This window comes from Anolis carolinensis, chromosome 4, assembly GCF_035594765.1.
Source record: "Anolis carolinensis isolate JA03-04 chromosome 4, rAnoCar3.1.pri, whole genome shotgun sequence".
In the NCBI taxonomy this organism is placed as follows: Eukaryota; Metazoa; Chordata; class Lepidosauria; order Squamata; family Dactyloidae; genus Anolis; species Anolis carolinensis.
In genome coordinates, this window is record NC_085844.1 from 252,997,925 (window position 1) to 253,012,797 (window position 14,873).

A 14,873-nucleotide genomic window follows, 5' to 3' on the forward strand; every position below is an offset into this window, starting at 1 on the left:
ACACTTCATGTAAATTTAAAGAGCGTTGGGAATAGAATGTCCTCTTGTGGGATGATGCCATATAACAGCTCCTTTTTTTCCTTTTGGTACATTCACCATATTATTTACATATTGTTTCCTAGATATTTGGAAAATCAAGAGCATCCTAATTCAATACTTGATTCAGCACTGTGGTTCAGAATTTAAAATACCCACAGTCAGATTAAGCAAAAGGATGTTTCTGAAGGATCATGGAAAAAGAATTAGAACAATTAACTGGAATAAATACATTCTGGGTTGTTGTGTGTTTTCCAGGCTGTAAACACACAACAACCCTGTGATTCCGGCCATTAAAGCTTTCAACATTAAATAAATTCTGTTTTACAGAATTGTTGCATCAGATGTTCGGTTAATCAATTGGCATATTGACCTGACCAACAATGCATTGCTTAGATTAGGACGCGTTCATATTGCCTGAAGATAGCAAAATCTTCTTGCTTGGCTTTCATGCAGAATTTTGCAAAGGAAATCACTTTCTGGAATGTGTCAGACAGGCCTTCCTTTGTCATTCCACAACAGGATGGTATTTACCAGTTTCGGTCAGCACAATACTTGTTCATGTTAAGTGTTTTGGTTGTCTCCTCAGCCCCCAGAGCACCACAAAGATCCTGCTTGTTGGCTAGGACCACGTTCTTGATCTTGATGTTCTTCAAAATAATCACCAGTTATTTCTTTGACTCTTCCAAGCACTGTTTGTTGGCTTACTTACTTACTTACTTAGGAGATCTCTCGTAGTTCAAGGATGATTGTCCTCCATCTGTGGGGTCTTGGGGGTGTGTCCGTAGGTGGCTGAAGAGACCATTGTTGATCTGCATGTTATACCACAGTGAGTGTTGGCACTGTCCACAACAGGGGTCCCCAAACTTTTTAAACAGGAGGCCACTTCACAATCCTTCGGACCGTTGGAGGGCCGGACTATAGTTGGCCACCGAGCAATAATAACAATAACAACAACAACAACAACAACAACAGCAGCAGCAGCAATAAAAACAATAATAAAGAGGGTTGGAAGAGACCCCTTGGGCCATTGAGTCCAATCCCCTTTTGCTTTTGTGTACCAAAAGCACAAGCAAAGCACCCCTGACAGCTGGCCTCCCAGCCTCAATGTTAATAATAATAATAATAATAATAATAATAATAATAATAATAATAATAATAATAAAAAAGAGGGTTGGGAGAGACCCTTTGGGCCATTGAGTCCAATCCCCTTCTGCCTTTGTGCACTGAAAACACAAGCAAAGCACCCCTGACAGATGGCCACCCAGCCTCAATGTTTAATAATAATAATAATAATAATAATAATAATAATAATAATAATAATAATAACAATAATAATAATAATAATGAGGGTTGGAAGAGACCTCTTGGGCCATTGAGTCCAACCCCCTTCTGCCTCTGTGTACTAAAAGCAGATGCAAAGCACCCCTGAGAGATGGCCACCCAGCCTTAATATTAATAATAATAATAATAATAATAATAATAATAATAATAATAATAATAATCCTTGCAGCCCAGGAGCAAGCCATCAGAACAAATGCAATTAAGGCCAAGATTGAAAAATCAGCTGATGACCCAAAATGCAGACTGTGCAAGGAAGCTGACGAAACCATTGATCATCTCCTCAGCTGCTGTAAGAAAATTGCGCAGACAGACTACAAACAGAGGCACAACTGTGTGGCCCAAATGATCCATTGGAACTTATGCCTCAAGTACCACCTGCCAGCAGCAAAGAACTGGTGGGATCACAAACCAGCAAAGGTCGTGGAAAATGAACACGCAAAGATACTGTGGGACTTCCGAATCCAGACTGACAAAGTTCTGGAACACAACACACCAGACATCACAGTTGTGGAAAGGAAAAAGGTTTGGATCATTGATGTCGCCATCCCAGGTGACAGTCGCATTGATGAAAAACAACAGGAAAAACTCAGCCGCTATCAGGACCTCAAGATTGAACTTCAAAGACTCTGGCAGAAACCAGTGCAGGTGGTCCCGGTGGTGATGGGCACATTGGGCGCCGTGCCAAAAGATCTCAGCCGGCATTTGGAAACAATAGACATTGACAAAATTACGATCTGCCAACTGCAAAAGGCCACCCTGCTGGGATCTGCACGCATCATCCGAAAATACATCACACAGTCCTAGACACTTGGGAAGTGTTCGACTTGTGGTTTTGTGAAACGAAATCCAGCATGTCTATCTTGTTTGCTGTATCATACAACATCGTTGTGTCAATAATAATAATAATAATAATAATAATAATAATAATAATAATAATAATAATAAGGGTTGTAAGAGAAGAAGAGACCCCTGGGGTCATTTGGCCCAACCCCCTTATGCCCTTGTGTGGTGGGGGCCGGATTAATGGCTTCGATGGGCCACATCCGGCCTCTGGGCCTTAGTTTGGGGACCCCTGGTCCACAACATAGACCTGATAATCCGCGTTTTCCAAACAGTCCTCTCAAACAGTCCTCATCTTGTGCTGGCCTCCAACATCCCAGACTGTTCAGGCAATCCCTGCTGTTGTTTCAATCATCTCCACGTTAAGTCGATGGTTGGTGAAGTTAAGAAGGCATCTCTGAATTTGAACTTGTACAAGAGGGAGGATTTCCCTAGCATTAGAACATGGGCTTGTTTGCCTTTAAACTGCTTAGAATGTATGAGGCCCATTCTCTCTGCAAGACCATAGTTTCTTTTTCGTTAAGATGTTTGTCTGTGCAGCAATGTGCTTGCTTTCTGTGTCTCTCTGATGAAGGATGGCAAACAAAGAAAGAACAGCTTGTTGTATGTAACAAGGACAGGAGCATTTATGTATTTGTTCTGTGACTTGGTAGTGGTGTCATGTAAATATTAAAGCGCACTGGGGACAGAATGTCCTCTTGTGGGATGATGCCATGCAACAGCTCCTTTTTTGAGGAGCAGCCATCCCCAAGCACCACCATCTGGAACCAGCCTGAGGGGGACAGCTGAACCCACTGCAACATAATTCCTTCAATTCCTGAACCCACAGGTGCTCCAGAAGGAGACCATGGTCAATGGTATCAAAAGCCACTGAGAGACCTAGAAGCACCAACAGCAACGCTCTCCCCTTGTCAGTGCTCAGACAGAGATCATCCACTAAGGCGACCATAGCCATCTCAACTTTGTATCCTACTCTGAAGTTGGTTTTAAATGGTTCAAGGAAGTGTGTACCATCCAAGACTGCATGTAACTGGAGTGCAACTGTTTTCATGCTTAATGGCAGGGCATGTTTTCACTTGTCTGCAAAAGGCAGGTGGAGGACACTTCTGGGAAGCGATGGGTGGATATTATTTCCATAGTCTCCTTTCCATAGTGACCTACTTCCTTGGCCTTCAAGGGGTATACTTAGAAAAGAATGTTTCAAATATAATGCCAATATTTTGAACCATTTTCATGTTTAGATCTATTCCATATCTGAGGCTGAACCCACTGGGCTCTCATAAGAGAAACCACAGTCCTTCAGATGGCCCGGATCCGGGTCACACATGGCTTCTTAAGTCACAAAAGGCACTTGGGATTGTGTTGAATCAAGCTGTTGTGAGATAGGACGCCTATGTTTCTCAGAGAAGGATGTCAGCTCCTAATACGGGGGTCTTTCTGCCCTCTGCCCTCTCTTTAGACCAGCAAAGGAGCAATTCTTGAAGGGTCGATATCTCTGGCAAGGTCCATGAATTTATTTTTGTGGATTTCTAGCAAAGACTCCATACACCTTCACTCCAGATTGTCCTAGAAATGAGATTAAACTCCCTCCAATGGTGCAGTGGGTTAAACTTCTGAGATGCCGAACTTGCTGACTGAAAGGTCGGCAGTTTGAATCTGGGGAGCAGGGTGAGCTCCCTCTGTTAGCCCCAGCTTCTGCCAACCGAGAAGTTCGAAAACATGCAAATGTGAGTAGATCAATAGGTACCACTCTGGCGGGAAGGTAACGGCACTCCATGCAGTCATGCCACATGACCTAGGACAGTGATGGCCAACCTATGACATGCGTGTCAGCACTGACACGCCTAGCCATTTTTGCTGACACGCTGCCGCATGCAGATTGATTGGATGACTTTGTCTTTTGTGGCCAAATTTGGTGTGATTTGGTCCAGTGGTTTTGTTGTTTACTCCATGGGAATTATGCATATTACATTTATATATATATTATATCATTCTATTATTATTCTATTATTATTGTAGTATATTATCATATTATTACCATTATATTATTATTATATTATTCATTATTCATGACTACATTGAAACTAGAATAGAGAGAAATCAGCGTGGAAACTGCAAGAGGTATCATAGATTGTTGTACATGGAAATAATGGTAGTAAATAGTTTTTGATTTATTGAATACAGTTATATATTGCAATTATATATTTTTGTTATTTAAACTATACATATTGTGAAATTATGGTTTTTTTCTCAAAGTGACACCTCACCCAAGTCATGCTAGGTTTTTTGGTGAATTTTGACACACCAAGCGCAAAAGGTTGCCCATCATTGACCTAGGAGGATGACACCAGCTCTTCAGCTTAGAAATGGAGATGAGCACCAACCTTCAGAGTCGGACATGACTAGACTTAATGTCAGGGGAAAACCATTACATTTACTATACTATACTTAATGCTTTATTTATACTCTATCGTCTCAGTGTCTTTCTTTCCTTCTCTTCCAGCGGAAGTCATTTCTGAACCACTGGCCATCATCTTTGAGAGTTCTTGGAGAACAGGAGAAGTCCAAGCAGATTGGAGGAGGACAAATGTGGTCCTGCTAATAGTCAACATGGATTTATCAAAAATAAGTCATGCAAGACTCATCTGAATTCTTTTTTCGATAGAGTTACAAGCTGGATAGATGCAAGGAACGCCGTGGATGGAGTGTATCTGAATTTCAGGAAGGCCTTCCTTCAACAAGGCCTCCCACAACCTTCTGGCAAACTAGTCAAATGTGGGCTAGGCAAAACTACGGTTAGAGGGATCTGTAATTGGTTAAGAGAATGAATCCAAAGGGTGCTCACCGATGCTTCCTCTTCATCTGGAAAGAAGCGACGAGTGGAGTGCCATCAGCACGTTTCCATCCTGAGCCCGGTTCTGTTCGATATCTTCATTAAGGGTTAGAAGGCACGATCACCAAGTTTGCAGATAGTATCAAATGGGGAGGGAGAGCCAATACTCCAGAAGACAAGAGCAGAATCCAAAATGATCTTAACAGATCACAAAGATGATTGGCCAAAACCAACAGAATGAACTTCAACAGGGACAAATGCAAAGATACAGAATGGGGGACAATGCCTGGCTCCACAGCAGGACATGGAGAAAGGATATTGGAGTCCTCGTGGGGAGGAAGGGGAACATGAGTCAACAATGTGATGCGGCAGCTAAAAAAGCCAATGGGATTATGGCCTGCATCAATAGAAGTCTTGTGCCTAGATCCAGGGAAGTCATGTTCCCCCTGTATTCTCTTCTGCCTTGGTCAGACCACACTTGGAATCACACGGTGTCCCATTCTGGGCAACACGACTTAGGGGAGATGTTGACTCTAAGCTGAAATGTGTTCAGAGAAGGGTGACACAAAGGATCAAGGGTCTGGAGAACAAGCCCTATGAGGAGCGGCCGAAAGAGCTGGGCATAGGGTTGTTGTATGTCTTTCGGGCTGTGTGGCCATGTTCCAGAAGTATTCTCTCCTGACGTTTCGCCCGCATCTATGGCAGGCATCCTCAGAGGTTGTGAGGTATGGAGAAACTAAGTAAGGAAAGGAAAGAATATATATCTGTGTAGAGTCCAGGGTGTGGCAAGAGTCCTTTGTCACTGGGAGCCAGCATTAATGTTTCAGTTGATCACCCTAATTAGCATTGGAAATGTTTTGTCTCTTGCCTGGGGGCATCCTTTGTTCAGTCAAGCCCTCAGAGTGTTGGTTCCCATCTACTGTTTTGATTTTGGAGTTTTGTAATACTGGTAGCCAGATTTTGTTCATTTTCATGGTTTCTTCCTTTCTGTTGAAGTTGTCCACATGCTTGTGGATTTCAATGGCTTCTCTGTGTAGTCTGACATGATAGTTGTTGGAATGGTCCAGCATTTTTGTGTTTTCAAATAATATCCTGTGTCCAGGCTGGTTCATCAAATGCTCTGCTATGGCTGATTTCTCTGGTTGAAATAGTCTGCAGTGCCTTTCATGTTCTTTGACTCGTGTTTGGGCAATGCTGCGTTTGGTGGTTCCTCTGTAGCCTTGTCCACAGCTGCATGGTATCCGGTAGACTCCTGCAGAAGAGAGAGGATCCCTCTTGTCCTTCGCTGACCGTAGCATTTGTTGGATTTTCTTTGTGGGTCTGTAGATAGTTTGTAGGTTGTGCTTCTGACCGTAGCATTTGTGCTTCGCTGACTGTAGCATTTGTTGGATTTTTTGTGGGTCTGTAGATAGTTTGTAGGTTGTGCTTCTGCAGGCTAAACATGCTGGGCATGTTTAGCCTGCAGAAGAGAAGGAGGAGAGGAGACATGATAGCCATGTATAAGTATGTGAGGGGAAGTCGTAAGGAGGAGGGAGCAAGTTTGTTTTCTGCTTCCCTGGAGACTAAGACACAATGGAACAATGGCTTCAAACTACAGGAAAGAAAGGAGATCCCACCTGAACATCAGGAAGAACTTCCTGATTGTGTGAGAGGGAGCTGTTTGTCAGTGGAACTCTCTCTCTGCCCCAAAAGGAGTGTGGTCAGGGCTCCTTCTTTGGAGGTTTTGAAGCAGAGCTGGATGGCCATTTGTCGGGGGGTGTTTTGAATGCAATTTTCCTGCTTCTTGGCAGAATGAGGTTGGACTGGATGGCCCACGAGGGCTCTTCCAACTCTAGGATTCTATGAATCTTAGAAATGTCAGGCCCAGACATTGCAGAATCCTTGCTGGCCATTTCCACCCAGCTATTCCTGCTGCTTGTCTGGAGTTTCCCTTGGCCTTTCCCTTGATGGCTGAGACGGTGACATCTCAGTGCCAGAGGGACTTCCCATGGCCTTCTTCTGAGTGCAGGAGTGGTTGGGGTTTCAGTTCAGGTTCTTCTTGTTTCCCATCAGTCCTTTGCGCAATTCTGCTCTTCCTTCCAGCACTTTGATTTCACTTCTGGAAAAAAACTGGAAGGTGATCTCCCCAGTTCATGTGAGAGTGACCTACTTCCTTGTGTTGATCATTGGAAAAAAACATCATGGCTCCTGTTGACATCTCGTATCAAGGCCATTTCCCAAGGCATTCTGTGCATTGCTTCCGGCTCAGATTCCAGGGGTTCAGTTGCCCAATTACTCTTGGAAGGGGATATAAAGGAGGTGCGCAGAGCTGGAGCTTCACTCACTGCTGCCTCGCCATGAAGACCTCAACTGGCTGCATCGTCCTCCTTGCTCTCCTGGCCATCTCTGCCCTGACTCCCGCTGTCTATGGGAAAGGTGAGTGGTACCTGGCCAGAGATGTCCTTCTAAGGGATCTCTTCCCCCATTTCCAGATGGGGAAGGCTCCCTAGATAAGACCTTGGTTCAAATAGGCCCGGGCTGTGGCGCAGACTGGTGAGCAGCCAGCCAGCTGCAGCCAGGCGCAACAAATCACTCTGACCAAGAGGTCATGAGTTTGAGGCCAGCTCGGAGCCTATGTTTGTCTTGTCTTTGTTCTATGTTAAAGGCATTGAATGTTTGCCTTATATGTGTAATGTAACCCTCCCTGAGTCCCCTTCGGGGTGAGAAGGGCGGAATATAAATACAGTAGAGTCTCACTTATCCAAGCCTCGCTTATCCAAGCTTCTGGATTATCCAAGCAATTTTTGTAGTCAATGTTTTCAGTATATCGTGATATTTTGGTGCTAAATTAGTAAATACAGTAATTACAACATAACATTACTGCGTATTGAACTACTTTTTCTGTCAGTTTGTTGTACAACATGATGTTTTGGTGGTTAATTTGTAAAATCATAACCTAATTTGATGTTTAATAGGTTTTTCCTTAATCCCTCCTTATTATCCGAGATATTCGCTTATCCAAGCTTCTGCTGGCCCGTTTAGCTTGGATAAGTGAGACTCTACTGTACTGTAAATAAATAAATAAATAAATAAATAAATAAATATTTGCATGCACTGGGAATACCTCCTTCGTCCAGCCCTTCAGATCCATCCACATGTAGAGGTCAGACCAGAGTATGGTTGATATAACGGATCATGGAGGTCCAGGAGTACTTTGAGACCCAAGTCAAGAGATCTCAGGTGGACCACTACTTGTTCCTACTGTTGTCTCCTGGGCATCAGCAATAGCCCCTCTTGATTCTTGCAAGGGAATCCCACTCCCTGATTTCACATTGCTGCTGGCCTCCTGTTATAGAAGTGGAAGGGACCCGTTACACCAAAATTGGGGATGGGAATGCCGTGGGATGGGAACTATTTTACCTGTCATTAGCAAGGGAAGAGCAAATCATGGGAATCGGCAGTGGGGCACGAACAGCATCACACTATAACAATAGTTCAGCTGCAATGTCAGTTTGTGTCCCTTGCAAGATAAAGTCCTCTGATAGGAATTTAGTCGGAATGCAGGAGAATTGAGGTCAAGCCAAAGCAACCTCAGAACTTCATTCGACCTCAACATGAGAGATCTTCTGGGAAGGGGAAGAGCAGAGATGAGAGCCCCAAAGCCAGGCTGTCGTTGCACTGGAAGGCACAAGGGCAGCCATCTGGCACTTTAGGATGGCATATCTCACATCTTTTCTTTTTGCCCTTGTCAAGAATACTTTTTATAATAGCTATATTGATTATGGGGGCCCCTGGTGGCACAGTGTGTTAAAGCGCTGAACTGCTGAACTTGCGGACCGAAAGGTCCCAGGTTCAAATCCCGGGAGCGGAGTGAGCGCCCGCTGTTAGCCCCAGCTCCTGCCAACCTAGCAGTTCGAAAACATGCAAACGTGAGTAGATCAATAGGTACCACTCTAACGGGAAGGTAACGGCACTCCATGCAGTCATGCCGGCCACGTGACCTTGGAGGTGTCTATGGACAACACCGGCTCTTTGGCTTAGAAATAGAGATGAGCACCAACACCCAGAGTCAGTCACAACTGGACTTAACGTCAGGGGAAACCTTTACGTTTATATTGATTACTAGCTTTGCCCGGCCACGCGTTGCTGTGGCTTATGGGAATCCTTTGTTGGCCAGGTGGAATAGCAGTGAATAGCCTTGTAGTCTCAAAGCCTGGCCATTTTCTGGAGTAGCTGGAGCTTTTTGTTGTATGAACGTAGAGGCATGGATGAGGGGTTTCTGGGATGTGTATTTTTGTTGTTTTGTCCTAGGCCGAAATGTCATTACCCTTTTATATATATAGATACAGACAAAATGGGAAAACACCACATTTACTCTAAAATTCATTCATGATCCATACATTCAACATTCATACTCACTATCCTTCCTCCATTCAGTCAATCAGGCTTGTTGGGAGGAAGGAGGCGGGTGGACAGACATTGCTTCCCTGTAGATCTGACGCCTAGTCGAAAAGGAAAAGGGTCTCATGCTGAGTTTTTTTGGTTATCCATTATTTGGTTATCTAAACATCTTTGGTTATAGATGTTTAGATAACATCTGTCATTCATCTCAAACTGTCAGTCCTTGGAAGCTATAGGACAAAATGCAGGGCTCACACAGATAGTTCCATGGAAACGCTTTATTAAAATCCGTCTTGCCAATATGAACACAAAGCTAGCACTAACTCTTTCCCGCCAACCCACCAGTATATCAATCTACTCCTTCCCCCACAGCCCCCCTTTCCACCTTCACACCTCTCTGTCAAATAGTTCCTTCCCATGCTTGAAAACCAGAGCAGGCCATAAATCCATCCTCCTAACCAAATGGTTCTTATCATTAAGGCTATCTCCCTCCCCCATTGCTCTGGCAGGATGTGAACAGGTCAGCTAGGTGAATGCTGGGCTTTTGCATCCTGACACAAACCTGCTGGAGCCACATCAATTCTAGAACAGACAAGTTGTTTATCTTCTTTAACTTAAAAGGTTACTGTCTTTGATTATGTTGTTCGCACCTAAAATTCTCAGGTCAATGGTTCTCTCGTTGCAACTTTTCATGCCAAAGTTCATCAAATTCTTCACCTATTTTGTTCTCCATAATGCAGTTTTCTTGGCTCCATTTTCAGGATGGTGTCTTCAGACTTGATAGACCGTAATAGGCCCCAGCCAGACCCCAAACATACAATTCATCCAATCCACTCATCACACCCTCTTTTCCAGGAAAGCCTGGGAAATGCCCAACTCCACCTCCAGGCACCATTACAACATGTGATATCAAGTGCCACTCAGATCGCGAGTGTTCTGGACGCGAGAAGTGTTGCAAGTGGGGATGTGGACAGATGTGCCGTCCTCCTGTCTAGGGTGAGTCCAATTCCCTTGCACTGGAGGAGACCCATGTCCAGTCTTACAGAAATACCCACAGATCCCTTGCACAGTGTGTGAAGTGGTTGGTAGACATAGAGGGAGGATGCCTACAACTATCTTAACCTATTACTACTGCTCACTGAGAGGCATTCTTAACTCTACACAGATTTCAGCCTTGTACCCAAATGGGGCCTCTGGTGGCACAGTGTGTTAAAGCATTGAGCTGCTGAACTTGCGGACCAAAAGGTCCCGGGTTCAAATCCCGGGAGTGGAATGAGCGCCCGCTGTTAGCCCCAGCTCCTGCCAACCTAGCAGTTCGAAAACATGCAAATGTGAGTAGATCCATAGGTACCGCTCCGGCGGGAAGGTAATGGCGCTCCATGCAGTCATGCTGGCCACATGACCGTGGAGGTGTCTACGGACAACGCCGGCTCTTCAGCTTAGAAATGGAGATGAGCACCAACCCCCAGAGTCGGTCACGACTGGACGTAACATCAGGGGAAAACCTTTGCCTTTACCTGTAAACAAATTAAAAGGAGCCCCAGTGGCGAAGTGTGTTAAAGCACTGAACTGATGAACTTGCAGACCGAAAGGTCCCAGGTTCGAATCCGGGGAGCGGAGTGAGCGCCCGCTGTTAGCCCCAGCTCCTTCCAAACTAGCAGTTCAAAAACATGCCAATGTGAGTAGATCAATAGGTACCGCTCCGGTGTGAAGGTAACAGTGCTCCATGTAGTCATGCCTATGGCCACATGACCTTGGAGGTGTCTACGGACAATGCTGGCTCTTCAGCTTAGAAATGGAGATGAGCACCAACCCCCAGAGTCGGGTACGACTGGACTTAACGTCAGGGAAATCTTTACCTTTAACCAAATTAAATCCAAGGAAGAAGGGGAGAGTGGAGCTAAGAGCTGGATTTTGTTAGGGAAAAAGTCTACGGCAGTTGAAACAGATAAATCTCCATCACTTCTGGGAAGATAGAAATAGCAAACAGGTTGTATCTCTCCACCTTCTTTCCTCCTCCTGACTCTGATTCCTTCTTCTTTTCACAGGAGGCCTGGATCCACGGATAGCGAATGCAGAAGATATCTGACCAGAGCTCTCTGCCCATCTCTCCTGCTCCATAAAAGTCCAAATCCTGCTCTGCATCGTCCCTACTTGCCATAGATGAGGATCCCAAGTCTGCTTTGCTAACACCCATCCTTCCCTTGCCAATAAATGCACCAATCATCTGCACCTCAAGAGTTTGGACTTATTTTTTGGAGTTATTTTTAAAAAAATAGTTTTAAGAGATAATTTTATGGGAACCATCCAAAGGCATTGGTAACATAGGTTAATGCAGGTCGAAGCCATGTTTATTTACTTATTTGTTATATACATTTGTATCCCATCGTTCTCACCCGACACATAAACACATCAGACACATAAACACAATACAAAATTTCATCAGTCCTTCAGACAGAATGCTTGTGAATAGTCACAATCCACTTCCAAACTAATAAGCACCCTGAATTTTCCATTGCAATATGTGAAGATTATTACAAACACATTGTTTGCAGTCATTGTGACACCATGAATATAATTACTTTTCCTTTTTTTTCATTCATCATAAGAGTTATAATAATGCATTGCAGATTAGAATGCAGGAATGCCGAACTGGTTTATAACAACCGAACTGTATTGAAGAACATTGAAGAGAGCGCAGTACAGCCATTTCAGTCTATTATAAATTCCACAATTCAGGGAGCAAATGAAAGATTACAAGAGTTAAGAACTAATCTGGTGTGTTTATTTAGCATTCATATTCAATCTATTTCCTCAGTTATCAATTCTTAGCAACTCTTTTAGGATAGGATGACATGCCAAGAAGTTTTAATTTCACAGAAGGTGTTGTGGAGTCCCTTCTGAGAAGTCTAAGTGAAACGTTTTAAAATAATAATAATAATAATAATAACAATAATAATAATAATAATAATCACCCAAAATGCAGACTGTGCAAGGAAGCTAATGAAACCATTGATCATATCCTCAGCTGCTATAAGAAAATCGCACAGACAGACTACAAACAGAGGCACAACCATGTGGCCCAAATGATTCATTGGAACTTATGCCTCAAGTACCACCTCCCAGCAGCAAAGAACTGGTGGGATCACTAACCTGCAAAAGTCTTGGAGAATGAGCACGCAAAGATACTGTGGGACTTCCGGATCTAGACTGACAAAGTTCTGGAACACAACACACCAGACATCACAGTTGTGGAAAAGAAAAAGGTTTGGATCATTGATGTTGCCATCCCAGGTGACAGTCGCATTGACGAAAAACGACAGGAAAAACTCGGCCGCTATCAGGACCTCAAGATTGAACTTCAAAGACTCTGGCAGAAACCAGTGCAGGTGGTCCCGGTGGTGATGGGCACACTGGGTGCCGTGCCAAAAGATCTCAGCCGGCATTTGGAAACAATAGACATTGACAAAATTACGATCTATCACCTGCAAAAGGCCACCCAGCTGGGATCTGCACACATCATCCGAAAATACATCACACAGTCCTAGACACTTGGGAAGTGTTCAACTTGTGATTTTGTGATATGAAATCCAGCATATCTATCTTGTTTGCTGTGTCATAATAAAATAATAATAATAATACTTTATTTATATACCGCCCTATCTCCTCAAGGGACTCAGGGTGGTTTCCAATACAATAGAAAAACATACAACAAATTAAAAACATACAGCAATTGGGACATAATACCACATGAACATAAATGCATAAAACATATAATCATTTAATGAAGATTTAAAACCTAATGACAAAAACTCCATCAATAAATCCAGATACAGTGACCAGGATATAGCGTTGGAGTGGCCGAATATCAATAAATACATTTTTGCCATGTGTGGATTTAAAGAGCAAAATCAGAGCATACAAAAATGTAAATGGAATCTGCTGGAATCCATTTACGTTAAGTTGACCTTGGCCTGCATTGAGGCGGAATCAGCTCTGGAGCAGTAATTTGGATGGCTCACCAAAGCGAATTCGCTTTCCTTTCAGGAATCATAGAATCATAGAATCGTAGAGTTGGAAGAGACCTCATGGGCCATCCAGTCCAACCCCCCGCTAAGAAGCAGGAAATCGCATTCAAAGCACCCCCGACAGATGGCCATCCAGCCTCTGCTTAAAAGCCTCCAAAGAAGGAGCCTCCGCCACAGTCCGGGGCAGAGAGTTCCCCTGCCAAACAGCCCTTCTCACAGTGAGGAAGTTCTTCCTGATGTTCAGTGGAATCTCCTTTCCTGTAGTTTGAAGCCCTTGTTCCGTGTTCTAGTCTGCAGGGCAGCAGAAAACAAGCTTGCTCCCTCCTCCCTAGGACTTCCCCTCACGTATTTGTACATGGCTCTCATGTCTCCTCTCAGCCTTCTCTTCTGCAGGCTAAACATGCCCAGCTTTTTAAGCCACTCCTCATAGGGCTTGTTCTCCAGACCTTTGATCATTTCAGTCTCCCTCCTCTGGACGCTTTCCAGCTTGTCAACATCTCCCTTCAACTGTGGTGCCCAGAATTGGACACAGTGTGATTCCAGGTGTGGTCTGACCAAGGCAGAATAGAATAAGGGGGAGCAGGACTTCCCTGGATCTAGACGCTATTCCCCTATTGATGCAGGACAGAATCCCGTTGGCTTTTTTAGCTGCCGCATCACATTGTTGGCTCATGTTTAACTTGTTGTCCACGAGGACTCCAAGGTCGTTTTCGCACACACTGCTGTCAAGTCAGACATCGTCCCCCATTCTGTATCTTTGATTTCCATTTTTTCTGCCGAAGTGAAGTATCTTGCATTTGTCCCTGTTGAACTTCATTTTGTTAGTTTCGGCCCATCTCTCTAGTCCAGGGGTCCTCAAACTTTTTAATCCAAGGGCCGGTCCACAATCCTTCAGACTGTTGAGGGGCCGGATTATCATTTGAAAATAAAATAAAAACAAATTCCGATGCATACTGCACATGTCTTATTTGTAGTGCAAAAACAACTACTACTACAACAATGAAAGAACAATACATTATTTAAAAATAAAAACAATTTTAACCAACATACATTTATCAGGATTTCAATGGGAAGTGTGGTCCTGCTTCTGGCCAATGAGATAGTCAAGTTAATTAGGGTTGTTGTTGTTGTTGCTGCGTGCCTTCAAGTCATTTCAGACTTTGGGCGAGCCTAAGTCTAAAATGTATTTATTTATTATTTATTTATTTACTACATTTATTTACTACATTTGTATCACACCCTTCTCACCCCAAAGGGGACTCAGAGTGGCTTACAAATTATATGTACATACAATATATTATATTATTAGCATAGCACAATATTAGCATTATATATTACTATACTGAACTATACCACTATACTGTAATATTATTAGTAATATTATATGTAATATAGAATACATAATTAATATT

The 14,873-nt window shown here is 43.6% G+C and overlaps 1 protein-coding gene and 1 pseudogene across 2 annotated transcripts; one reads left to right on the forward strand and one right to left on the reverse strand.

The window, feature by feature from the left end:
• Positions 1-422: 422 nt before the first annotated feature.
• LOC134298571 (ADP-ribosylation factor-like protein 14) lies at positions 423-2,709 on the reverse strand (annotated as a pseudogene).
• Positions 2,710-6,961: 4,252 nt separating this feature from the next.
• LOC103280501 (uncharacterized) lies at positions 6,962-11,665 on the forward strand. 2 transcript variants are annotated; one of them, XR_010005680.1, is made up of 2 exons: positions 6,962-7,468; positions 10,289-10,425. XR_010005680.1 is itself a non-coding variant. In XM_062979215.1 (2 exons), the coding sequence occupies exons 1-2, from the start codon at positions 7,234-7,236 to the stop codon at positions 11,520-11,522; spliced, it is 276 nt and encodes a 91-aa protein (XP_062835285.1). In that variant the 5' UTR covers positions 7,017-7,233; the 3' UTR covers positions 11,523-11,665. The 2 variants fall into 2 exon arrangements, 1 of the variants encoding a protein (XP_062835285.1); XM_062979215.1 differs by lacking the exon at positions 10,289-10,425 and adding an exon at positions 11,482-11,665 and having other exon boundaries at positions 7,017-7,468.
• Positions 11,666-14,873: the final 3,208 nt, after the last annotated feature.